General features: G+C 37.9%; 1 protein-coding gene across 1 annotated transcript in view; it reads right to left on the reverse strand.

Moving 5' to 3' along the window:
* Positions 1–3,513: 3,513 nt before the first annotated feature.
* Positions 3,514–27,922, reverse strand: part of tafa3a (TAFA chemokine like family member 3a) — an 83,189-nt gene continuing 58,780 nt past the window's right edge. The window contains exons 3-5 of the mRNA XM_046383111.1: positions 12,113–12,262; positions 11,147–11,271; positions 3,514–4,284 (exon numbers count right to left, since the gene is read on the reverse strand). Of these exons, the coding sequence (XP_046239067.1) occupies positions 4,273–4,284; positions 11,147–11,271; positions 12,113–12,262 (287 nt within the window). The 3' untranslated portion in view covers positions 3,514–4,272. The remainder of the gene's footprint in view (positions 4,285–11,146; positions 11,272–12,112; positions 12,263–27,922) is intronic.

Consider the following 27,922-nt stretch of genomic DNA (forward strand, 5'->3'; position numbering starts at 1 on the left):
TTGGCTTAGATAAGCCTAAAAAGAAACAAACTGATTGCTAGGGTTCTACAATTTATATCCAGTTATTCTTTCATCTTAATTAATTTTACATATTCTTAAAAAAAAGAGAGAAATAATACAAATAGAAAATTGCATCTCCGAGATGCTGAAATACAGCTCTTATATATCTTTCTATTAAAAATAGGATTGTTGAGTCACGTAATCCATTTCCAAAAAGATATGTGCATGTCCCAGACCAGAGCTAGAAAATGCCATTTTACTAATATTTTCTATTTCAGACGGATGACCAGGGAATTTATTCCAGGGAGGAGGTGTGGAAGGACTTTAATCAACAGCTTCAGAGGCATGAGTCTATAAAACATGCAATGAAACCAGCTGCTGTATAAGCTAATAAGCAACATACTGAAACCCCACCTCAAATAAAGTTATTAGTTGCAATTACACAAATTTAATACGCATTTAATGCGCATTGAAAATACATTTATTCAATTTTTTGCTCATAGCTGGATGAGAAAGAAAAAGAGAGAGCGATAAAGAGAGATAAAGACTAACACTAAAAAGCCAGTGGACATCTGACTGTCACACTTAAGGGAGCATGCTGGATCACCCATTCTTAAACCATGGCCATTGTTATGGAGTTTTGTGGCTATAACAACCACTAATTCTGGGAAGGCTTTCCACAAGACTTTAGAATGCGTCTTTGGGAAGTTGTACCTATCCGTCCAATAGGGCATTGGGGAGGTCAGGCACCGATGCTGGGTGAAGCTGCTATATTTAGACATTATGTATTCCAGTAGGTAGAGTTCTCCAGGAATGTGCCAAACCCAGATCTGTCCATCAGACTAGATAGTGAAGCATGATTAGTCACTCCGAAGAACACGTTTCCTTTGCTTCACAGTCCAGTTGCGGCACGCTTTACAGCACTCCAGCTGACGCTTGGCATTGCATATGGTGATGTGAGGCTTGTACGCAGCTGCTCAGCCATGGAAGGCCTTTTAATGAAGCTCTAGACGAACACTTTGCGTTTGGATGTTGCTTTCAGAGGCAGCTTGGAACTCTGTAGTGAGTGGTGCAACAGATGATGGGCAATTTTTACACACTTGAACAATTGTTGGCCCCATTCAGTGAGTTTGCACGGTTTACTACTTCATGGCTAAGCTGTTGTTGCTTTGGGTGACTCCACTTCACAATGATAGCACTTACAGTTTACTGGGGCAGGAATTTCACAAACTAACTTGTGGTGAAGGTGGTATGCTATTGCAGGACCCCATTTAAAGTTATTGAGCTCTTTATCTATGGATATTTCAAGGATATGTGCTGGATTTTATGCATCTGTTAGAAAACACCCAAACCCGAAACACCCGAACTCAATAATTAGTAAACTTAATGACTTTTGGCCAATAGTGTACGTACCAAACAATTTCTTGTCAGCGAGCAGGGGCGTGGATTGGTGGCACTGGTGAGCAGGTTTTGTTTCAGTTGAAAAACTAAGCTAATAGGCTGCTGGCCCTATAGTGACAGTGGTATTAGAGATGTTCAATACAAATGTGAGTAAATCTAACCAAATCATCAAATTGAACAATACCGAATATGAATCAGTGCCAAATGTTGTGGTCGTACGAGTTGTGATGTGCTCTCCCAGCTTGGAGAAAAAATATAAACATACTACATATTAAGTGAGGGCGAATCTTTGAAATTAACTGAACAAAACTATCCAAATCAGCAAAGTGATTTGCATCCTGCCTGACTCATTGTACTGCAGAGAATAAAACACCAAAGTCAATAGCAGCACAGAGTTGTCAAACTGCCAGCCCTCAGATCCACACTGTGGTTTCCAAACACGCTCAATACATTTCCATTCAACTTTTGCAAAGGTCTTTTATGGCAGAGCAACAAAACCCAGAGGATCTGTGGTATGAAAAGATCCTTCATTATTAATAGAATATTAGCCCACATAAAGGTGAATGACTGAAGGATTGTGTTTCGACACTGCAGGGGCTGCAAAGTGCACAGAGGTTAATTCTCTGATCCAAGGGTAGATTTGTATCATTGTTTGTGGATAGAAAGGGTTTTTCCAGGGAATTGGATTCATGTCTTCTCCCCCTGTTCCTCTGAGCGCTGTGGTGGATTGCCTGGTCTGATTAATCTTAATGAATTATGCAAATAGCCTTTATCTCAAATGATTTAGCAATGTTTCTGTATTGTTTTATTAATGCACTTTTGAATTACTCTGTATAATCACGTAGCCTTTCCTCAGCCGTTCGCTGTTTGTAATTCATCGCAAGCTCTTTATTAAATCCATGGTGGTCTCCGGCGGATTGCATGCAGGAATGAGAAATTAGTCATTACTGTAATTTAATGATTTCTAACCAAACAAGAGGCAACCTGGATCGCTAACCATAGCAGCCCTGTGCACTCCTCCCCTTCAGCGCCAGTCCCTCGAGTCTGATCTTTGGGTGCGAGCCATCTACATTTTTGCTTAATTAATTATCTTTAGTATAAGGAGCATTCTGCGCTGAATGCACTGTTTCAATTACAGACGAAAATTGACTTACAAAACATGAAATTCCCTGCAAAGCGATGGTTTGTTCAGAGTCTCCCTTACTGACTGAAGCTTTCTCTGCTTCAATGTGTGGATTAATACAAGTACGGCACCAACTGTTTGTGTTACAGCAACATTTCTAGAATTTCTTTGATTTTCATTTGGCCCAGTATTATATATCCCATAGTTTCTTGTCCCTAAGGTGTAAATGTCACATGCAGGAGAAATATAAATACATCTCCACAGAGCAGCCTGCCTCCGACTTGTTTGGCTTCCACAGAGAGGGGAATGGAGCTGCATGTTGATATCAGTAATGATAGTAGCCACAGTATATGTGACTTAGAATGGATGGACATCTCATTTGCCCTTGGACTACACAGATGCATATGGCTAGCATGGGTTATATGGGGAAAAATATCTTCTCTGTTGTGTATTGGCTTCTGTCTTTGTCCGTTTTTCACTATCCACCTGTCTGACACTGCCCAGCCTGAATCTCTTATAAGATTTATTTTCTAGAAGCTTTTAATGACATGTACTAACAAACATTTGGAGATTTCTACCAGGAAAAGTCTGACTCTCATTCAGACCAGTGGCTACCAACAACTTAACACAATAAAGACAGGCTTAAATAATGACATCTAGCTTTGGCAATGAATCGGATGAGATTAATGTTGTGTTAGGGTGGAAGCTAGTTATCAGCCTCTCCCTGGACTGGATTTCAGATGGCTTTTTGTGTAGCCTGTTTATTTCAATAAACAGTGCAATGAGATTTTTTCCTTTTGGCCTTTTCTTGCTTTTGCTGAACTTTACATTTCAGTTCCATCATGACCACAACATTGATTAGCTGTGCATTCTTCCCCTCTTCCTCCTTTATTTCAGCAAATTATTTGCTTGACCTGCTAACTTGAAATATTGTGGTCTGGTTTACAAAGATGACACATGCTGTAAAAATCCAAATCTTTCTGAGCAGTGATATCATTGAGTTAGATTTATTGAGATAATATCCACATTTGTAATCAATAATAGTCACCAGGCTTTGAAAACAACAGATACCATTAAAACATTTTGGCAAAACTCAGCTGTGTTGACCCTTGGTGACTTGCAGTCAAACATCAATACATTTTTACCGGGTTTTGGCATTGTCTTTTGTCTTTCAAAAAGAAGACTTGACATCCCAACAAACTCAAGAAAGCCAAACACTTAGAAGTTTCAAATCAGCAAAAATGAAATTGAACAGATATCTGCTGTATAAGGCTAAAAGGAATGAAAATGCTTATGATCTCACTAGATCTTCAACACAGATATGCATCGAGAGTCTTGTGGCAAGAAAATAACACAAAAGTTTCACATCACATGGTTTTGTTTTAGGAGTGAAATTTTTTTCTGGTGTAGTCCACAGTCTTTTAGTCAATAAATAACTTCATGGTTGAGTCCTCTAGTCCATAGGAATAAAACTATGATACAAAGAGAGTTTTGGTGGGCAGTAGAGTTCAAAGACAGCTACTGATGATTTTGAATCTAAAGTCAAGAATTTTTTGTTTATTTTATATGAAGTCTTATATGATGTTCCCTGGTCCTTTTCTTCCATTTGTTCGGTGGAATGTCCGTGAATATTGTTCTTGTTGGTCCGAGGTTTTCACCAAGCCTCAAAACACATGATATCCAAATGTCCTATGGTGCTGCTCAAAGACACATCTGGTTCCAAACAAGGTTATCCTGGAAACAGACAACTATCGTGTGACCTAGAAAGAAAAGACAAGAAACAGAGCCCGGAATCAGAAGAAAACCGTGTCAGTGATATGAATGGATACTGAGGATAAAAGGAGATATGAGTTATTAATGATGACAAATACTCTCAAAAGCAGCGCAATCAGTCTGACATTTAATGTAACACTGGGAGAGGAGTGAACTAATTATTACAGCTGAGCCTCCAAAAAAGTATAGCTACAAAAAAAAAAAATAAATAAATAAAATTAAGATCTGGTTTAAAAGAGAAAAATGCCCAAATGTGTTGATAATTAAAATAATTCAAGTAGTACAGTAATATAGTTTCATCAAATTGAACAAATGTGTATACATTGCTTCTCTTTACTATCAATCAATCAAGCTTTATTCAAATTAGGACCGCAATTTAAGATTACATTCATTATTAAATGATTTGAAGATTATGTTCTCGTAGATACAATGTTTTGGTCTGTAAGTTGTCATAAAACAGTGAAAAATATTATATATTACATCATATTAGGTATTATAACAAATATTCAAACATTAGGCAGTCTACAAAGAATCTGGAAAGAATAGATTGATGGTCTTTGTTTTTCTTATAAAAACATTATAAAAACAAACATGGTTACATTTCTATAATTTTGTACAGACATTGATGCTTCTTTTGACTTTTGTTATCGCCTGAGGTTTTCCTCTCACGTCACCTGCAGACTTTCGTGATGCCATTAACTTTCTTCCAGTTCCACATAAAGGCTGATATGTGTGGATTTAATTGAGCTGTCTAATAGCACCTTAAAGAATACTGGATGGATGGTCAAGAAATATGGTACATTTCATTCATTTCCCCTTCAGGATGAACTGTAATTACTTTAAACAAATACCTGCAAAACTCATCATTAGCCTCAACTATACTTTGTTTTTAGTGCTCATTATCAAATGTTGCTGTGTTGCTGACGTTAGCATCAAAAAACCCAGGTGCCTATAGACTTATGTTTTTATCGACAGATTGATTGACGAACGATGCACATCTAGCAGTAGCCAATCTGTTGAAAGCGTGACAGGTGCAATGTGTGCTTATTCTCAGATGACATGTTTATAATTCAAACATCTGTGATGTTAAACGAAAAAAGTGAGAAGACAGCGAGCTGATAGAAGTCAGACATAATGCAATGTATATCATGCTCAATGATTTCTATGCAACCAGGGGAATATTATTATTCATGATGGCATACTGCTGTCATAAGTATTCTCAGACATTTTCATGAATATTAATTTAAAAGATTGAGAGATACAGTTTGTACAACTCTCACTTTAAGCAGAACTCTAAAAATACTCTGGGAGGTGAACGTTTTCTTTGTTGGTTTGCCCTTTAAAAGTGGAACGCAAGTTACTTTTTGATTTGCCCTCTGATGTAGGAGGCTGAAACATACAAACACACACACACACACACACACACACACACACACACACACACACACACACACACACAGGATGAGGAGGAGGAGAGAGAGAGAGAGAGAGAGAGAGAGAGAGAGAGAATAAACACACAGGTGGTCCATGTGAATATTTGCACATTACTGTTATTCAATTAGCAGTTGCTAGGTCTCACCAATACAATTCTAATATTTTGTGAAGTGTGATTTTTATGCAGCTTAGAGCTGCAGCTGAAGACGGTGCTTGCTGTGTGGGGTGCCACAATTTAATTCTCACCTCCATGAGACAATCTTCAGGAATCACGGGTGTGAGAGAGCATATGAAAATTATTCGGTGTTGCTGTTGTTACAGCAGCAGGCAGCAGACATACATTCATACACTGAGCTGAGTGAAGGCCTCCAGCATATTTCTACTGGCAAGAGCATTTTGGATCTACTGCACTGGTGCAATAATCAATCCATAAATGCATTTACAAGCAGAGTTACACAAAATACAAAATATTTCTGAACTGATAATTGTTATATACACAGTTTCTACAGTTCCTTTCTCATAATTGAAAAAAAAAAATAACCATAGGAGCAGCTTGAAAAGGAAATAGGGAAAAAAACTAAAAACTAAACTAAACTAAACTACATGGCAGCAAAGGCAAAAATGTGAACCTAAAGGGAAACCTTATCAGAGCAATTAGCAAGCTGTGTTGTTGTGGGTGTCTAAGTAGGGGTTATCTGTGAGTAAACACACAAAGGGGAATCAGGAGAACAGAAGCAGGTCCTCAGGGTTTGATGCTTAAGCTGCTTCAAGATGAAAGACCACACTTGACTGCTCAGCTGTAGGTTCAAACACCTATTGACGAACAAACTAAGACCCTACTTTCGATGGAGAGCTACACGTGAGTGTGAATGTGTATGTACACATGTGTGTATATCCCATACTCATTATTTCATGTTTCCAAGATACTCAGTATATCCCATTATTATTAAGTCAAAGGAATAAAAAACATCTTTGAATTTTGTCAATGTAATGATCTTATTTGATTCTTTTGCTCTGTTACTGAAGGATATTTTGCCAGGTTTCTTTGTTCTGAATTCATGATTTCCATGGTCAGTGTCAGCCTCCACAACAAACAAATCAATCATCAATTGCTTCCATATATCAGTTAGCTGATTGAAGTCAGTTTGAAGTGAGGCTGGGAGTACAGTTACTGAAAGATCTGCAAATAAATCCTCTTACAAAACAGGAAAGTTAGTCTTTAAAAAAAACATAAAAATACTGCCTTTAATGATATGGTATCAGTCCATCAAACCACCATATGGATTTTGGGTGGCAGAGGGTTAAAACACTCATCCACAATTCATGGCAACAGCAACCCCAGCAAGGCTGCGTGTAACAACAAACCCAGCTGGCAGTATTTGCAGGTGGGAGGCCAGTGGGGGTATCATGTTGTTGTCACTGCGCTATAGCCACTCTTGTTGGTTGGTTTGGACGGCACTGGACTGCAAAGTGGCTGGAATAATACAATTTTGTACAGTGTAATCTAACTATAAAATATGTATGGATGCATATGTATATGGAACACGCATAATAGCACATGAAAAGTGCAAATTCACATTTCAAATAAAACTAAATGCATGAGCACAGTATGAAAGATGTATGCATAGACTACAGCATGAATGTTACTGAATTATTAGGATTATTATGACCAAAATAAATATCCTTTCGCGAAAATTAGGTCATTGTATTATATAGTAATTCAAACATTCAGACACGTAGCCAGAAGTCAAATATGATAACAAATACAACAAAGTCTGAGGGCACAGATTGAATAAACATACAACATACAAAACAAATTCATCAACACAGGTTGTGAATCAGACAGGGCAGTTTGTAAATTGTACACAGGAATTTGTAGATCAAGAGATTTGCGTACGTTTTTTTGCTTTGTTTTGTTTTTTTTTTTCTTCAGCTGACCCCTGGGGGCCTTCGTAGAAATCTGCCTCAGACAGCTATCCATCACCAACCCTCAACACATTCAGAACAAACATGAAAGCACCTGTCTAGTGGAAAGGCTCACTGCTTCTTTCGCCTTCGGCCCCCTGATTGATAGGAAGTGAAAAGCAGGGGCTGCCAGGGTTATAATTCTTGACATTACCAGCAGGACTATAAACCTAGCTGCTCCTGGACATGAAGTGAAAGAGGGAACAACTGAAGTTGTCCGAGAGGAGGCCTGCAGGGTGTCAACACATCTGATTTATTGATGTGACTTCATCATGAGGTGAAATGACACCATCATTTTTTATCAACAATGCCACAGCTGGACATCAGAAGAAAGAATTAATAGATTATACGGGGCATGTACTGTAACTGAGGAGCAAATCACATCAATATCATGTATCCATTTTGAGGAAATATTAAAACAGCTGATAATAGTAACTAAAACAAACAATATAAAAAAACATATTAAAATGGATGCATTTGACAGAGTTGCAGAACTTAGACTGGACTTGTTAATTTTATATAAATTAGTTTTTTATCATAAAATAACAACAACAACAAAAAAAAAACCCAAAACAAAACAAAAAATAAAATAAAATAAAAACAACAACCAAATTACCTTGTACAACTTTCTAGTTCAGGTTTGAAGCAATCTGGAGCTCAGCTGTAGCTGAAGTTATAGCTTCAGTGTCTCTTGGACCACCTTAAGACTTGACTTGAGCCTTGAAAGAACTGCTGTCACGTTACCAACACAATACTTGTGAACCTGAGTTCAGTCCTCAGCAGAGTTTTCCATTTATTTCTCAGAATGATGTTAACTGACCAGGAAGCTCAGGTACGGAGCCCCCTAGCATACAAAGGCCATCCATTGCTAGCTCTCTGTGGGAGGCAGCAGAGCCATGAGCATGGAGCGACCCCCGCTGACTCCCAAATCAAAAAAGAGTTGAGGTTCTGAAGGGTTCTACTAGCCACCTGGACCCCTGCTTGTCTGTGCCTCTGTTTCTGCTTTCCCGTGGCTGTGTGAGAAGGCATGAATTATTAACCCGGCTAAAATAAAAAGCTCTGCTTCGTCCAGGCCTCCTGTAGCCATGAATAATGGAAGAGGCAGCTCAACTACAGGCGTTTGGTGAGTCAAACACTGGGCTGTGATGGATGGCTAAGGGCCCACTGCGCCCCCCCATCCTCACCTACCAACCACTTCAGGTCTACCACACCCTGAAACCCAGAACACACGTCCAGATAACCTCTATTAATCTCTGGAAGTGCTACAGCTTGAGCCCTCCTGCCTCCGATTTGGCTTCCTGGAGGGACTTTTGTTTGTTGTTTGTTTGTCTTTCTCCTGGCTTTGGTTGCCTTTGTTTTGCTTCTCGCCTGCATTTTTGAAGTCATATGCAAGCCTGCTCTGACTTTTCAAAGGCAGGACCCGACTGAAGCTGCTGCCAAAACCTCAAGGATGAGATGGACGTGTGGATTTCTGCACAGTTCCCCACAGGCTGCATTTTCCAATTTGTACCAGTGAACTCACTGGTGTACAATCATACTGTTTATGACAAAAGTGATAATTGGTTTTCCATTTGCAAAGTTGTCTTGTGCTGTATGTGTCCATATCTCATTTATCACCTAAAACATCAACCAAGAATTGTGAGTCTCATGGTAATATTGTTTCTATATTTATTTTATCTATTTATAAAAATATTTTTCTACCTTCTTCTAAAAGTTTCTTTCTGATCTTATTAATGATTTATATTAATATTATTCAAATGAATCAATCTGACATGCGTTCTTTCAGATTTCTACAAAATTATACAGTAGGTCCAAGCACAAATAAGACAAGTGTCTTGTTGCATATATTAATGTGACACATCATGTATATTCATGAATAATTTTGACACAGAATATTCTGTTTTGTAGTTAGTCTTAAAACAAATTCAGATCTCAGCTTGTGATGGAAAAACCATGGAAATACTTAATTATTATCAATGACAAAGCACTGGCATTGTAAAGGAGGCATCAAACTGGGGTGTATTTATGAGTGGTAATTACTTTTCAATCAAAAATGGGAAATTATACTTTAATTATCATATGCTGTCAGTCTAAAATTAGAAGATTGAAAAAAAAACAATCACCACAAATGTAATAGTGTCATAAAGGAAATTATTTAGAAGAGCTTTTACTTTTAATTGTTAACACACTATGCTTTTAATTACACTTAACAGCAGCTAAATACACAGTACATTGTAAGACATGAGTTACATGAGTCATGTCCACACTCAGCATTGATGGGTTTCAGAGAGTTTTCAGAGACATTTTTGGTGACTGCCATCCTGCATCATCAGTGCTACTTTTACCCATATGGGGAATTCAGTCTCTCTTATTTAGTTCTTCCGATGAGCTCACACGGAAATAATAAATTAAAGGCATTATATGTCAAGACTGCAACTTGGCCTTATACAGCATATCAGAAAAAAAGGTGAATAAATGGAATTTGGACAAAAACAGAGGTACTCTGTACTAGAAGATTACAGGGGGATAGTTACTGTGTGGCTGCCACATTTAAGTTGCTACACTTACTGCTTACACAGTGAAGAACTACTGAAATAGGAGACAACTCAATACACCTGAGGTGGTGACTCTTTTTGAACAGCTCATGATTAGCAGATATATTTAGAAGTTTAGCTTTTGAAATCATGCTAAAATGGCATATCTACTATCACAGATATCTGTGGCTTGTTTATTGGTTTTCACAGGAGGGTCCAATGACACCAGAGTCTGTCTTTCAAGCAGTTTTGGTTGAGTGTTGAATTGACAGTGTTCACACCAGACTAAACAAACCGAAGCAAATGCATAGGTTAGGTGTGACAGCAACCTATAAAATAAACTGATACCTTTGTATATCTTGGTTTATGTTTGTGAGCAGCTTCACCAGAGCATCCTGTTCCATCCTTCAGTGTTGCTCGTTCTCTCTTCAACTGGGCACAATTAGCTGATGGACTCCTCCTACCCAATGTACTTGGCTCTACCAAATTAGGAACTTAAGTAAAAATACAATAAACTGACTGTATTTAGACTTCTACAACAACGTGAGAGATGTAGCTAAATAGATAGCTGAACTTAACTCACCCCTTGCTACTGTTGGAAGCCGACCGCTTCAAGAAGCACTTCACTGACTCTCCCCTGTGAGTCATAGCTTCCTCTCCTGCTGCCTCCTACTCTGCCTGCCCTGCTATGCTTTCATCTGAAGGTGATAAAGGAAACCTTCTCCAGTGCTCTCTTTAGCTCATTTCTTCCTTTTTTCAAACACTTACCCAGTCCTCCTCCATTATGCTAGGGTCAAATTTTGTTAGAACTGTTATTCAGCGTTATGAATTTTTACAGATGTTTTTATTGGCTCTAATCTATGACTAATATGAGCATGTATTATCTGCCCACACATATTTTGTGAGTTAAACCCACCTTGGTTGTCTTAACTTTGTTTCCTGTACTGCAGCTCCATCCTTTGAGATCTGGCAGCACTTTACACTCTTCCCCATCCATGCAGGGATGCATCTGGCACCACCACTTCTGTGCAACTATGGATGCTGTGAGGAGGGAGACATAAAAAAGCTGTGAAAAAAGGGGTGGGGTGAGGGGGGGATACTGGAGGCAATTAACAACATGCTGTTTGAAAGTGAAGCAACAACAAGTGCCTTTAGTTTCTATATTCATCAAAGTGACTGAAGAGAAAGCCTTCTGATCTCTGGCTGGTGGAGACCTGTCAGTCTTGCCCCGTTGTGTTTTTAGATCTGAATTACAGGGTGTGGGTCAATGTCAAGCCGTTAGTGTTGTGAGCAGGTGCGCACAGCACGAGAAGGGTGGATGTTTGGATGTAGGATGGGTAATAAAGCGTGCAGCAAAGGCTGGCGCGTCAAGATTTTAACTCGCTCTGAGGAGGCCTACAGGGGAGAAACAGCTTCCCCTGACATTTCCAAAGTAAAAAGAGAGCTGTCAAAATTGAGGAAGCCCCTGTCAGAGCCATTACAGTGAAAAGAGGAGAAAGGGATCGATTCACCTGTAACTGAGGCCACTTTTGACATGATATTAAATGACCTGGCCTTATATCTACTCCGCTCACCACATGGTTTGATATAACCTCGACAACAGAGAAACAGGTGAAACAATGAAGTGGTGAGCAATTTGATTTTGAAGAGTATAAAGCCTTTGAGACACAACAGCAGGATCATGGAAATCTCAACTCTGTATTTTTTTTTCCCCTTCTTTCATACAATAAAAATTTCATACCCAAATAATCAGTGAAATAAGCACCAGAAGCGCAGCGACATGTGTGACAGATGTGACAGGTTTGCACGGTTTCGCATTTCTTCCATAATCAGAAGTCAGTCGCGAATCATTTCCAAAACTGTAATGAGAATCCTGGCATACCGTCTACACAAGATGGAGCAGCTCTTGTTGTTCCCGCCACCTGTCCAGGGAAGCAGGAGCATTTGACAGTCTGGGATCTCTCTTCGATCTTGTTCTTGTTGCAGCAGCGGTGTGCAGCAATTACCTCACAGGTTCCCGCTTTCACATGAACTGGAAGCACAAGCACATGCAACGGTTAGAATGTATCTGATGACTCCTTGCTCTTTTATGGTGTTTCTCACCAAAGCATTAAACCAACAAGTAATAGATCATTAGAAGCATATGCTAGTAAACTTTGTTTCTTTTAGTCTATGTACACAGGTGTTAAAACTTCTGTAATGGGTTTGTATCATTTGTTTTTGCTTGTTGTATTTGGTTTTAATACCACGAAAATACAAAAACCAGTAGCATCAGCATCATCCTGTTCTGACTTCCATGTCTGTGTCGTTCATTTGTTTCTCCTGAGGAAATATATGTTCAAAAAAGAGTCACAGATATATGATTTCATTATTTTAAAAAGGTTAAGTAATTTCATAAAACAGCCAGGCACATGTAGATTTTAGCAAACATCTAACAGGAGCAAGAAATGCAGTTGATGGGAACTATTTTCCTCTTCCTTTGATATTTATGGCACCAGCACAGTATAAATGGTGTTGTTTCAAAATAAACACAGTGCTCATTGTTCAACACACTAAATAAACATGTCACCCAGAGCAACTGTGTTACTCATTTATGCATTTTCAATCACTTTTGGACAACGATAGAGGGCTATGGCACAGCAGCATAATACCGGGCTTTGGACACAAACAATCCATATAGGGGATCAATTCATCATTGTTTTGGTCTTTTTAGAGGTTTGTGTTTCCACTATTCCACTGTAGTACTTGGCTATTAACTTCATCTTTAAGTCCTCAGTATATATTTTATATGAAATCATGACTTTAGCAAGGGGATAGTAAAAATAAGTGAGATGAAAAAAATCTTTTATGTTCATACAGTAAGTATGATGCTACAGCCAGAAGCCTGTTAGCTTAGCTTAGCACAAACAGTGGACACAGAGGGAAACAGCTAGCCTGACTGGGGGCATCTGAATAATTTCTGGGCAAATTCTTGTTTGAAACATCCCAACACAATGGCTATTTGTAATCCAGGTCTTCTCCCAAGTGGAGAAACCCTGCTTTGAACCGCAGTGTAGCACCACCTGTTCATGTATCCTTGAGCAACACACTTTATCCACTGACCCTCCACCCCTACCAGAGGACGAATAGAGAATTTCTCCTTTGGGAACTATTAATGTAGTTACATAACATAGAAAACACACATACTTCTAGAAAATGACTTGATTAACACTACTAAACTGCTTATTTATGGGAAAGAACATTACAATATCAATTACAAGGACACTGTTTTCGCTTCCATTAAGTTTGATCAAACATCAATACTGCTCTCTGTTTTATATTCATTACTTTTCTGCATAGACTCATCAACATTCCGAACATGTTTGTGTATTTACACGTAACAATCGGGATTGCATGGATGGGAAAAAATAAAAAACATTTGAAAAGTTTTGACATTCCTTTCAGATAAGCCTTAATTATGCCTGTAAAGATTTTCAATTTGGAACTTGACTTGAAAATAGATTGCAGCGAGCCTCCATCTTCCCATTAGCCAGCAATCCAAAAATCTCATCTACAACATTAAAAACATTTTGCTTCCAATCAATAAGGTGCTATTCACATTCCCACAAAAGGCAAGACAACAATTGCAGATTGAGTGCTTTTCACCAAGCAGAAACCTACTGATGCAAAAACAGGTCAGGCTCCATGCCCTTGATGTAATTATCTTTAAGCCACCAGCACGCCCCCTGGTCAAAGTTAATTTCAAAAGTTGGAATAGCTTGGATGGAATATTCAAACTTAGTTCGAGAGACAGACATGCATGGACAATAGACAATCACAAGAGGTGCAATGAGCAAATACAATCATTGTAAATCACCTGATTATATGGGGAAACAAATAACGTGTTTGCCGTCAGTGTCTACAAAGCGCTGACTAATTTTTACTGGGCAGCAGGACAAAGAATGCAGTGCAATAAGATAATATTTCTCTATTGCTGCTTCAATATAATTGAATTAGCTGCTGGAAAAAAAAAAGTCTTTCAAATGTTCTCAACCTTGTCTGCTAGTCTTGCACAATGCTGTGCTTCACTGGATGCAGTTTTGTTGGATAAACACACACTGTCCTGTGGTGTGAAAAGGAAGAAGGAAAGCTACAGGATGAGCTGCGGCTGGGTCTGGCTTGGGACTCTCGACTCATTAAGGTGCAGGAAGCGCCTGCTTGTAGCTGCCCGTGTGGAGAGAACTGCTGATTAAAAGTGGAGCTGCTGGCAAAGGTCGCTGACTGTGAGGCTGGACCTGAAACCACCATGCAGTGTGAACAGGATGAGAGGTCAGAGAGCAGGACATGGTGGTCAGTCCAGGCTGGTAACGATCCATATGAGAAGAAACAACCATGAACTGTCTGACTATTGTTTTTACTATAAACTGAGTGTGAGCTCTTTTGAGGCAATGGAACAGAAAAAGTGTATTAAAAAAAACTTGGGAATATGAACTTAAATAGCACAGAAAAGTAAAGAAAGACCACATCCTTGCCTTAATTAGGTTGGAAAATAAAATATATATGAATTATAATATGAATTTTCCTTTGACTGTATTTGTTATTATTTATTATTTGTTTTATTATTTGTTTGTTATTGAGAATCAATGGACGGGTATGTAATTGTTTATATTTTCATTTCTTCATTATAATTCAGTTCTGTTCTTTGTTTGGAAAGAATGAATCTGAAAATATTTTAAAATGGAGAAAAATTTGAGTATATGTCACACAACCAGAGGTGTGTATACTGTATACTGTATTACTGTATATGAAAGCTTTTGAAAACTGCAGCTCTGAACAGATGAGAGGTCAGTGTTTTGCTCAAAGACACTTTGACATTGGAGGAACTGTTGAACCTCTCATTATCTGGTTGTAAAATGGTTTGTCTAACCACCGTGGTCACCATGACACACTGTTCACAGTACAAAACAAGCTCTTTATATGGCATCAATGGGAGCATCAGAGTGAGAGACATGAAGAGAAACACATAAATGTAGGAGAGAAGCTGCTTGTTTTCTCCATGTGTGCGTGTGTAAGCGTGTGCCCAGACAGCTGTGTAAATGGCTCACAACACCTGTGATCAATACATTTCTATTAAAGCACTTAGGACTGTCATCAGTTAGAATCACCAGGCACCCACGTCAGCAAGACTGAGAGATGAGAGACAAAGAAAGGTGAAATGACAGAGACCACTAATGAGAACTGACATAAGGCCCAACCCGTCAGCCAATCAATACCACTCTAAAGCAAAGCACTCCACTTTACATTCGTATTCATTGATCACTGATTGATAAATGCCAATATGCAACCAGAACCTGCATGGAGCTGGAGGGGGAAAAAGAGGAATACTCACCTTGTTGTTCCCTTCTCTTAAAACATCTGCATTCACTTCATGAGCACAGCAAACGTTAATGTTTAGAGGCTGCCAGGTTGCCTCCTAGCAGTAAATGATTGGTATTAGGACTGGGTGATAAATCATGAAACCTGTGTCTATATATTGTCACATCTACGATGATTATTTTCAGAATATGTATCATGTTTTTTGGACAAATATTACATTTTGTCTATTTGTGTTAGCTGATGTCCATTACATGTGGACATGTGATTTCCATTAGTGTTAGCATCAGCTCTGTTATATTGTCTCAGGGGAGACCAGTTTGGTAATAAGGATTTAACTGGATTAACTTGAATTTACATGTCTAGATTTGGTATGTTATGGTATGTTCATGTATCTATTCATCACATCTGAGTATCTGCAAGAATTACTTTCCTATTGGACAACAATTCATTCATTGCACCACTGCTAATGCCATGTTCAGAAACACCATTTGCTTGCACTGCAGTGATCTGTGTATGATAACAGCGTTTGACTGTGGGAAACACACAGTACATGGCTCTCGCATGTGAAGTGTAACATAACAAAGTGTCACTGGTGGTTTACTGAAACTAGTTGAAAAATGTGCTTGTTTCTGACAAGCAGTTATTTATCCCATTATTCTACTAATATATATACTTTAATACTACTGTGTGAACTAAACAGCACTGTGCATTAGTTTGTAAACATCCAGAAAGTATAAGCCTGTCATTACTTTAATAAGGGCACAGACCTTTTATAAATAAGCCTTTGAAATGTGTGAATCCATTGACTCAAGAAAGAAGAGTTGACAGATGCACTCTCATTTAAATGTGCTTATTTTACCTGTCACACTGCCTGCTATCATGTTCTCCATGGAGAAATTAGCTGACGTGATGACAAGCGGCAAGCAGGAGATTAAAAAAACATTTCTGTTGATTTAATTTATAAAATGTCCTAATGGGTAAATTTGCATTCTTACGTTTGGTAGGCATTTTGCTTTTAAAAACATGTTTATAAATTTCAAAACTGTTGGATGGAAGGAAAGTGAAGCAACAACACACATCTGAAAAACAGCCTAATCATCATAATAAAGATATTTGAATGGATTACATTGAAACCTCATGGAAAAGTTGTTGGCAGTCACTGGGTTAAGTGTTCTCCTGTTGTCCTAATCAAGAACTAGTCATACAGGCTAGAACAAAGCCACAGGTTGCTTTGAGCTTGTACAGCAATCAAACAATTGATGTAACATGCAGGTAGAGAGGCATAAAGAACAACACACTGCTTCACCTGTCAGCATGACTAGCTGTATCAGCCTCACCTGGTCAGTCAAGCACAAGATACAGTAATAGAAGCACAAAAGGGGATATATATGAAAGACAGAAGCATAGCATTCTCTGTAATACTGACAGGTAGACTTCACTGACAACAACAAACAAGAAATCAGAAATACTTCATTTGCCAAAAATAAGGCATATAAGGCAATGTTTTTGTTGTCATCACAACACAGAAAATGTATTCTGTAAAATCTCAACCAGTCTATTACAAGCCTATTATTAAGTCCTTAAAAGAGACTGCGGTTTGGGTACACTATGTATGACTGTATGAATAGAGCTTTTTTTTCAGCAAGCTAGGCAAAATATACCTGTGACAAATCATTCAATACAGCTGGCAAAATTTTTTCATGTTTTTAAGTAAAATATTTGAAGGCTAATGATGACATCAAGCGTCTGGGCAAGACAGATTGTAAAACATCATAGCAAACTGCAGGACAACAAACTGAAAGCGCAAGACCGTCCACCCACCAAGCAACTACTTAACATCAGAAAGCACTCATTAAAGCTGACACCTGCAAATCAACAACTGTAACAGAAATGGTGGAGAATTTAATGTTACTTTGGCAATTTTTTTTACACTTCACTCTTGCCAGTATGTAGCAAGAACTTAATGTAATGTAATGTAAATCAGATCAGTTAGCAGCAAAAGTGATAAAGGTAGATACATCAGGAACTGTCAACTTAACAGGTACAGACTGAGAAACCCAATCAACACTTTTCAACAGCAGAAATGTGTCTTCAATGAATACTTTATGTTCCAGCTCCAGCTCTAATATCATCTGTCTATCTGAATATATGTTGGTCGATAATTAACAAACAGCTTTCAGCACAGAGACTTCAGAAACTGTGCCGACCCAAGAAATAATCCTGCACACAATCCCTGAAAAACGTATCCTTCTTACATCACACAGCTTTTTGTACAATTGGAAATACAGAGAATAAAACAACAGTTCTCTAAGTCACATGGCTTATGAATAGTTGAATAATTTCTATTGCCTTGTAATGGTATTAATAATGTGGTATATTAGTAATGTTAGGAAATTATGAATAATTACAGCACTATAAGAAAACAACAGCAACATGAAAATTCAGTATATGTCAAACAATTTTAAATAAAGCTATTTTGCATCATTATGCAACCAGAAATTGTGAAGGTCATCTATTATGTGCACTTGGTATAAATATACAGAGTTTTCTTCAAGGTGCTTGGTGAGCATAAAGGTTTGAATTAATTAAAGGACTGTCACACAAGGATTTAGAAAAGACTTAAAGTCTTAAATATCAATGACCTGTTACATAACTGCACACAAGGAAATAATAAGATAAGACTATTTCATGGTTATCTACACCACTCTGATGCTGATTCAGTCACATCAGAGCAACTAAAACACTGATAAGAGCAAGATATTAAGTACAATGCGGTTTCTTTTTTAATGATTGCCTTCTGAAACACAGAGGACTCAATATACAGTGAATCACAGACAGGATTTATACTGTTATCAGCTGTGCACACTCCAGCACATCTTCACGCCTACTCAGGCAGCTGAGATTACATGTTAGAAAAAACTTAATTACTGAAGTACATTGCAGCTTATACATTTTAATAATTAAAATTTACAGTAAGTTATATATAAAACATATCTATCAAGAACCTGGTCTCTCAAAAATCAAACAAGCACACTTGACAGACTTTGGTAGCCAATCACAGAAGGCTGAATTGAGAGCCCAAAAATGTTCAGTTGAATTAACGTCACATCAAATGCTACTTCTTGACTGCCTTGTTGACATGAACAGATGTATCGGCCTGACAGGAAACAAACTTCTTTATCCACTGAGGCATGAGGCAATAAGTCCAGCTTCAGTAGGCTTTCACCACAGAAGGACAGAGATCAAAACATACAGTGTGTATTTTCTGTTTCAATCCAGACTCATGTAGCGTGCTGCCACCCGGCCTTTTTCAGTCAGCAAATGCAGAGGCAGATCAAAACACTGAAAACAGAATCACGTCCTGGCCACAGGCCTAGACCGCAGGAGAGCCAGAAGTCATAAAAACAGAGGTTGTAGGCCATACAATGGAGACACCCTATGAATTAGTAATGATTCAAATCATACTGTTTGCTCCAGATACCGATAACCCATTTTGGTTGACTGAAAGGCTTCCACATGCTGAACACCCTAACTGCAGCATATTTTCCAGGTAAAATGAATCCTGTGATGCTAAAGGACCACAGCTGCCAGTTTCATGCAGCCAAAATACTCATTAAAAAGAAATGCCAGTGGGAATTAAAAATAGTTCCAGGTAAAATTATTCAATTAGCCACAAGTCTGGTAATGCGGCAGCAAACCAGGGACATACTGAGGTATTAGTTTATGGAACACTTATTCGTTTTGCCTGGTGAGAAACACTAACAGAAATCTCACAAGAGCAATGTTTAATGGAATTAATACATTCTGAAAAGACTGACTTTTTGTAAACCTGCTCAGCTGCCAATCAGGACCCAAGAAAAAAGTCAAAGTGGTGTTGCCTGTAGTATTTAGAAAAAAAAAAATATCACCTGACTTTGCTCACTGTTACTTACTTTAAGATCTGTCTGCTTATACTCGTTGATTAGACATATGTAAACACTACGTGGTGAGCATCATTTCTTTGTATTTAGCAGAAGAAGAGCTCCAACCAGGACTCTATGGAGACCAAAACTGAGCAAAAATGAGAGTAAATTGGGGACTTAAATTTGCCAGGTTGCCAGAGACACAAATCAAAGCTAATGTTTGCATCTGGTGGATGTGTAAATTCACAAGTGTAACAGTAAAAGGTGATAACATCTCAATGTTCCTAAAAAAACTGTTGTGTCCAAAAAATATATTACTGCACATTTCAGTTGAATATAGCAGGATTAACTTGCCCGCTGATCTGAATAAGTACTTGTTGAAGGTGCTTTGCAGTTCAGTGAAGCAACTGTAGGCGATTTCAGAGGACTGCTTTCTGTGTTTACTTTTATTTGACTGAAAGACAAGTGTTTGAGATGATTTTAAGACTGGCCTCACCAGAAGAAAATAACAGCAATCATCATTTACTTGATACCACGCAAATTATGACTGATCTGTCAAGAGCTAAGATGGGAGTAGCATGATGTTGTTACAGAATCACAGAACCTATTAAGGAGACAGGCTGAGGTGGGTGGTTGATTGGGTTGCGTTTACGCTCGTTTCTTTTAAGCGTGGCTACAATCTTTCCTTAATCTTAACTGCAGTCTGTAATCTGTTACTGTATATCTCAACTGTAACTGAATTTTAGCTGTCTCAACTCAGATGAATCTTAACCATAGATGTGGGGTGACAGATGAAAAAATGTTCATGAGTCTTTTTTTGTCTTTATAATTTATAACAGCGTTCACAAAGACTATTCACCCACCAGTTCAAAAAACCATTACCATTTTGGGGGCAAGGTACTTTTGTGGACTTGTTGAGTCATTAGTTTTTTGGAATGCTGTAAGAGAAAGTGTATTATATTCAGAGGTATATTATTCCTGTGAGAGCGCCTAAACCAAGAACCAAGTCAAGATCAAGTGCGACATGAAGCGTTTCAGATCCTGCTACGTTCAGTTGCTAAAATAAAGTATGAGTATTCCTTGCTCATCGGTCTTTATTCTCACAGGTTGGTTTCCTGGTAGCTGGATGTCTGCTATTTTTTAATCTTTTACTCACTGAAGATGATCTCAAGAGTGAAAGAATATAGATGAGTGGACTCTCACATTCCCGGCGTATATGCTTTAGTGGCTTCGATGAAGTTCATGTCAGTACCATTCGTCTGCCTGCCACGCTGTTAGAGCCCACCACTGACTGATCAATTGAAGCCCCTCAAGGAATCATACAGCCTTATAAGTGAAAGGCTGCTGAAGTTATTAAACCCAGGGACAGCAGCGGCAGAGAAGCAGAAAAAAATAATGCACAGACTCAAAATGTTCTGCAAAGAAAGTGTTTTCTTGACAAGGTTACTCATTCTCTAGACAGTGGCTGAAAATGCATTAAGGGATGTTCAGACACACCATCAGAGAACCATTAAAGTCTTTTACTCATTTCATCACATGTGATTTTCTGTCACATTTAGTGTACAACATTATCTGTGCATTTTCTCATGATCTACTGCCAATACCTGAATGGAAATAGTGGTACACATGTTTTCCATGACTGTCTGTCACTACATATATCTTGAATTGTATTCAGTTCTGGAAACATTCTTTGACTAGATGATAGGGCTGCTATTAAATTTATGGCCCAGCACCCAATGAAGTGTCTTAGTTCAGCTTAGATGTTTTTCTCATAATGTAACTACATAAAATGTTAACTACTGGTTCATTGGTTGGCTTTTCTAAAACATTTCTGTACTGTCTGATCTGGACACTTGTCCTGTTTTCTGACATGTGCAATGATATCCAGTGGAAAAGAAATGTATTAAAAATAGTCTAATATTATGATTTTTATGCAACCTAACAAAGAACAGCATTTTGGGATTTAACTGAATTTAACTGAAGGCATCAGGTCTGAAGATGTGGTAGAACTGATGTTAAATTCTTACAAATTACTGTGTGAATTGTTTTTGTAATCAGTCCCAGGGCATGCATTTGTGGGTAAATGAGACCATCTGCATTTCGACTATTTCCTTTTGCAATGTCACTTTATGGCATATTAATCTTACATGGTCACAAACAGAGATACAGTGAAACATGCACCATTAGCACATACGCAGACAACTATTTTCCTAAACTGTCCCTCTCTTTTCAGAACAAACATATGGCTGAACGTCTTCGATGGCTGAAGGGAAATCTTTGTGACGGAAGATGGGGCTCATGGAAAAGCCTTTCTCCTACACCTATTATACTACACTAAATTTCTTTGCCACATATACTTTGGTAAAAGCATAAATGCTCCCTGGATTCGGTTTATTGGACGTCCTGTTGGTCATCGCGTTGATTGAATATTGAAAAAGTCAGCAGGTTCTACTTTATGTTTCAAGCTTCCACATCAAGATCTTTTCTTAACCTTTACCAAGTGTTTTGATCTTCCAAAACATAACCGAAAAAATTCTTGGGTGACGTGAACAGATAATATAATGTAAAGTGGAACACAATCAAAACGCATTGGTAGTGTAGACTATGTCTGTAGATATATAGTGTAAAGTAGATTCCACATTATGTGAAAACATAATTTCCCCAGCGTTACATTTCTTAGTGTAAATTAGCTCTATGTGAACGTTGGGTTGAGGAGACATGGTTGTCACCACAGATGCCACAGCCTGTGTTCACAAGGGCTGCCAAACTTGACAAGTGTCCAGTACTCCTGGTGGTGGTTTTACACAGACGGAGAATCCAGAGATTCTGATACCCATACAACTTTCTTTCCTTAAACTAAGTGTTTCATTTCATTGACTTTGGGTAAATGCTAGGTACTTGACTCTGCTTAGTTCCACAAGTTGGAAGTATTATTTACAATAACCTATTTAACATAACATTATAGCACTACTAAAAGAGGATAAGCATAGCACAAGCACATTGTTAGCTTTACCATGAACGTGTTCTTCTCCACAGAGGCAGACAAAAGAGAAGCCGGAGATCCTCTATTCCCATCTCTGGTCTCTCATCTGACATGCACACATGCTGGTTATCTGTCAAGCAGATGTCATGTCTACCCTAAACGGCTGCCATCTCTGCTCTCCAACTGGATTCCCATGCTTTTCATCTAGAGAAGATTCCACTGATGCCTTTCAGTGCTGACTGACAGACACAGTGTCATAAACATGGAGGACTGTTCAACTAAAAGGGGATGCGGATCCCCTGTTAAACCGTACATTTCTGTAACAATGACAGAGCCACAATGATGTGAACCGCAGACGGATCCATCTTCATTGAACGGAAAATACAATCGACTGCATTAAAAGTGGAGCAGTGAGCGCAGTCTGAAAATAAGAAGAACGGTTTGTTTCAAATTACTCATAGTTGAGCATCAGAGATTATTCTCCTCTAAATCAGACTGTGATGTAATTACATTAACAATACTGCTAACTGAGAGGTATATTTAACCAGTTTCTCTAAATCAAACCTCACCACGGAAAACAATATTATCTCGTTAGAGGTGAGGCAGCCACCGGCACTGATCCCCTGTTGAATCGCAGACTGCCTGAAGACACTATTAAAGGAGCATCTGACCTGTCCACCCCCTGACAGCTCAATATAAATGTTCCTTTTTTTAATAGACCATCTTGCTGAAAAATATGTCGACAAACCTTTTAAAAAAGCCATTTCAGGAGAAGTCCAATGCTTCCACCCATTACATTTTATGCTCCAGTCCATTCACATAAACTTGATGCTCAGCCTCGGTTGCTGTTTTTATGGTCCGATGTGGACACTCGGCACTGCACTTCATTCCTGGGGAGATGTGGGCTAGAAGGCAAAAAGTCATGGAGCGCAGCCGGAAGATGGAGGCGAGCAATTGATAGACTGCATTTTAGAAGCTTATATTTCACTTAATTCAGTCAGTATCCAGCCTTTAGCGAATAACCATCAAGCCATAGCATAGCATTACTTTAAAATAAAAAGGAAACTACCCAGGGCTGAACGGCTGACGAGTTTCTCTCTGATTTCCTTCTCAACATTGCCTGACTACAGATGAGCACTCATAAATGTCTGTTAGGATTTATATTATCAAACTGCATGGAAAAGAGGTTTCAGGGGACAGCTGTTAAGGCAAATGTGTTATATTTATGATTGGGGGCTGCAAATCTGTAATAGTAAGTACAAAGAATTAGCGTTTAGAGAGGACATTAAACTTTCCCAGCATGTTCTTAGACATCTTGACATAATGCTATGTGCCAATTTAGAGACAGATGTCGAGCTATTGGAAAGCCTTCGCTGCCCTTAATGACAGCAGAGCTACAACAGCCAGCCCTCAGAGGGAAAGAGAAAAGTCATAAGATGAATGTCAATTGATCATGGAGAACACATTACATGTCCCCAAGCAAGCATTTAGAATATTGTTCTTTTACTTAGAATTTATTAATTTAAACCAGGGTTTTCCAAACTCTGACAATGTGGGCTGCCTGTCAGACAGTTCCCATAATGCCCTAGTGCATGTAAACAGGAAGTGTAACGTTGCCAAGCATTAGATGTAGAGACACAGATATTTCACTGCATAAAAAGCATTAAAACTTTTACATTTTCAAACCAGTTCCAATTAGTTGTTTTTATATTCCAGGGTTTATAACCCACATGAAATACAACAAAAAAAATGTCACCAGTGTCAGTAGTTTGTCTATAATCAAAGCTAAAAGTGGTGTGTATCAATGTCAGGCTTACACATATGTGGTAGAAAATAATTCATTGTCATGAGCAATTGTAAAAACTCTGTTTATCAAACATAGATCTGATTTATTTTGGGTTTTGACTTTATTCGAAGTCTAGAGTTTACATGATTCCTCATGACAGTGAATAAAACTTAAAAATATAATGATTCTCAGGTAAGTTTTGGATTTGGATTTTACCTGCTTCACTGAAGCTATTAAAACTGCTATGATACACTCCACAGACATAAAGAGTGTGTGCCACATTCTTTACACCATTTGTAAAGCATTCAGAGTAAAACAACTCAAATTAAGCTTAACAAGTGCAGCCTTCTTACAGCCTACAGAGGCTCATTCAATATGTGTGAGCTCACAATATTCAATGAAGGCAAACATCAGAAAAGTAAACGTGGCATCTAAACTAAAAATTGGCAGGATGAAGAGAATCATTTGGTGGTTTGGCTATGGCAACATCCCAAACCACCAATCACACCTAAACACCACATTATTGTACAAGCTTTGCTTTTTATTGATTTTTTTTTCCTGCACGTTACTCTTTTCTTTGTCTTTGGGCAAATGTAATTTATTCTTCAGAATGTGTTTACACCACCTGTTTGTCACAGGCTTTGTCTTTCTTAACCAACAAAGTAAAGAAATATCACATCACACATTATACTGCAGCATTTTTGCAAGATATCTGTTCAAATGGACCATTTGTTACAGTAACATATTAATGCATGATGCATATAGTTGATCGTACAGCACCTGCAAGCAAGTATACAGTTGAGAAAATGCAGAGTTCAATAAAAGGACTGTCTGATGGGAAGATAAAACATTGTAAATGTGGTGAACATTGACTATTGATGTGTAATCCTTGAATTTTTAACTCTATGTGTTTTTACCATTTTGTAGATACAAATTACCTAAGTGACATGCTGGGGTGTGCTCTATTTGTGATTCATATTAATGAGCTCAAGTGTTAACCTAACTATGAACAAAAGAATCTTGAGCTATCTGTCTGACTGTCTTTCTGTATGTCCTCTGAATATCTCCAGAGCTGCCATACTTCACATTTTGTGAGTGTATTGCTGAGGACCCAAAGACATGCAGTTTCACATTTGATGCCATTTGGACACACAACATGTTCAATAGTAATAAACTTTGACTAATCAAGTGAATGGCACTCTGGATAACAGCCACTGTAGTGATGATAACATAATGTTTCAACATGCATCATCTAATGTTGTTATTCAGCTGTTTTATATCTATTTACTTCTATGGCCATGCATGAGTGAGAAAATGGCTTAAACTAACTAATGAATTGAGACTAAATCAGAAAATACATTTGCCAGCTGTGTATTATTCTAGTGATGAAATCAATCAATGTCACAACCATTTTAAGTCAAGTACTTAAGTAAAAATACTGATTCTCCAGTTCACACAAGGGGCTCCTAAGACATACAGAGATTAGATTTATGTGTGTCACAGCAGTCCTTTTCAGTGTGAGGTCCAGTATTTATATGATCAAATATCTGACAAATAGGGTCTGTAATTATATATATAGCTTATTGTTAATAACACAGCAGTGATGTGGAAATTAGGTGATGATTAGATGACTGAATAAAACGATTAAATATTAATGAGGTATATTTTAGGCTAAGCTGGATAAATTGTAACTGAGTAATAAAAAAAAATCAACTTTGCAATCATTGTTAAAATATTCTTTATATTAACTGACCAATCAAAAAAGCAAAACAGAGACAGTCGTGTTATATCAAATGTGACGTCATCTAATTTGAGTGTCAGTCCTGACATACAGTCAATGTTGAGTTTGAAATAGTTTGCATGAGCAGTTCTCAAGAAAGCTGCAAAAAGCAATACCAGAGTCCAAGCGGTCGGCTTGTTCTGCACAGGCACGTTTTCAATGGGCCCTGCACTAGTAGAAATACAGGCTCCAAAGTCATACATTGCTGACAAGACAGAATACAAACATATTAGTGTGCAATATATTGAAAAATCAAAGACTGATCATTCTATGGACTATAGATTTGTGTCAGTTTTACTGTGAGTTCATTGATTTGACTGATCTGTCTGTGCACCATTTAGGTCATTCAAATGATTTGTGGGTTTTATTTTACAGAAGGCAGCATGTGGTGATTATTCATACTGCAGCATTAAAAATAAAAAATCATTTAGAGTTAGAAGTGTACAGCTTTCCTCTCCTCCCTTTAACATTAACAGAACATGTTTGGAACAATATCTGAAAGCTGAACAATGGCACTATTCCTCTTTATGATATATAAATTGCAGTAAGTCACTAATTCCAAAGCTAATGTTATGTAGCAACATGCATCAAACAGCATCTCATATAACACAGTCTGTAGAGCAATGAATCGCCATCACTAACAAATTAATTGCCTCAAAAATTCTTCAACACATTAAAATTTCAACAGAGCACAGAAAGCAGGAATGCAGCCATGGCCAATTTGAAAAGGGACTGTATGTCCTCGTGCTGCGCTTCAACCAAGCATAGACCATTAACAGCAATACAATTGACTAACTCTAAAGGAGGTTGCTCTAATTGCTGGGTGAGGGCAGATTTTTAGTTTGTAAGACCCAATTACCACCATGCTGTTAGCAGTTCTCCACTAATTGCATTCATCAGCTTAAATCGTTATCACCAGGCTTTCCTTCGATTTCTATCAAAATCTGAAAATCCTCATTTCTTTGAGATTCAGAATAGCTAGAGGTAACTTATAATATGGCAAGGGATAATGGGTTTACACTTGAGCTGTAATTTGAGAGGGAATGAAGATGGAAGACTGTTGGCTTATCTGATTCTGACACAGTATGAGTCCTATCTGCCACAGTGAGACACAGAGACAGACTTTGCTCTGAGCTATTGTGTTGGGCTGTCTTTGCTTGAAAGCACAGATTAGCTGTGTTTTGGCCAGAGAACAGACACAGAGATTTTGGTTTATTACAAGTTGCATCATGGCCATCATTTCTATAATTACTAACATGTCATTACCTTTGTAAATACAGCAACATTGCATTCACAAAGATAATTCATAAGCTCTAGAAACATGGCAAGATTGTTGTCGCTCACTTTATCCAGACTATATAACCTTCGATTCCCAAAAAGGTGTACTTCTGCTTATGATGATTTCAGAAAACGTATGTATATAAGCCTGTTTCTGTTTAGGAGAAAAATAAAAGCACCAATTAGTGTGCTGAATTATCCTAAATCAAAAATGTCACCAGTTTCTAACAACTTATTTCGTGGTGTTTATATGGGAAGTTTAGACTAGCTTACTAGCTTAAAAGTAAGAAACTAAAATTGAGCAAAATTCTAAATGTATAAGGATAAATGCTGTCCAAAAATATTGCCTATGAGAGCTATCTGAAATCTTAATCCTTAATCATATTCTTCAATAATGACGCAACTGTAACAGGTCATTAACAGGTAAGGAAGTTGTTAAGATTAGTAAAGGATGCTAATTTTTTTCTACACAGCAAAAATTGACTTCGAAGATATGAAGTTAGAGACTAAATTATGTCAGTATGTAATTTATTTATGTACTGTAGCAGCTAAGCCTAAAATTAAAGCCTCTGAGTTTATTTTTTAGTGTAATAACTATAGCATTTCTG

The sequence above is a fragment of the Scatophagus argus genome, chromosome 3 (genome assembly GCF_020382885.2).
Source record: "Scatophagus argus isolate fScaArg1 chromosome 3, fScaArg1.pri, whole genome shotgun sequence".
Classification (NCBI taxonomy): Eukaryota; Metazoa; Chordata; class Actinopteri; family Scatophagidae; genus Scatophagus; species Scatophagus argus.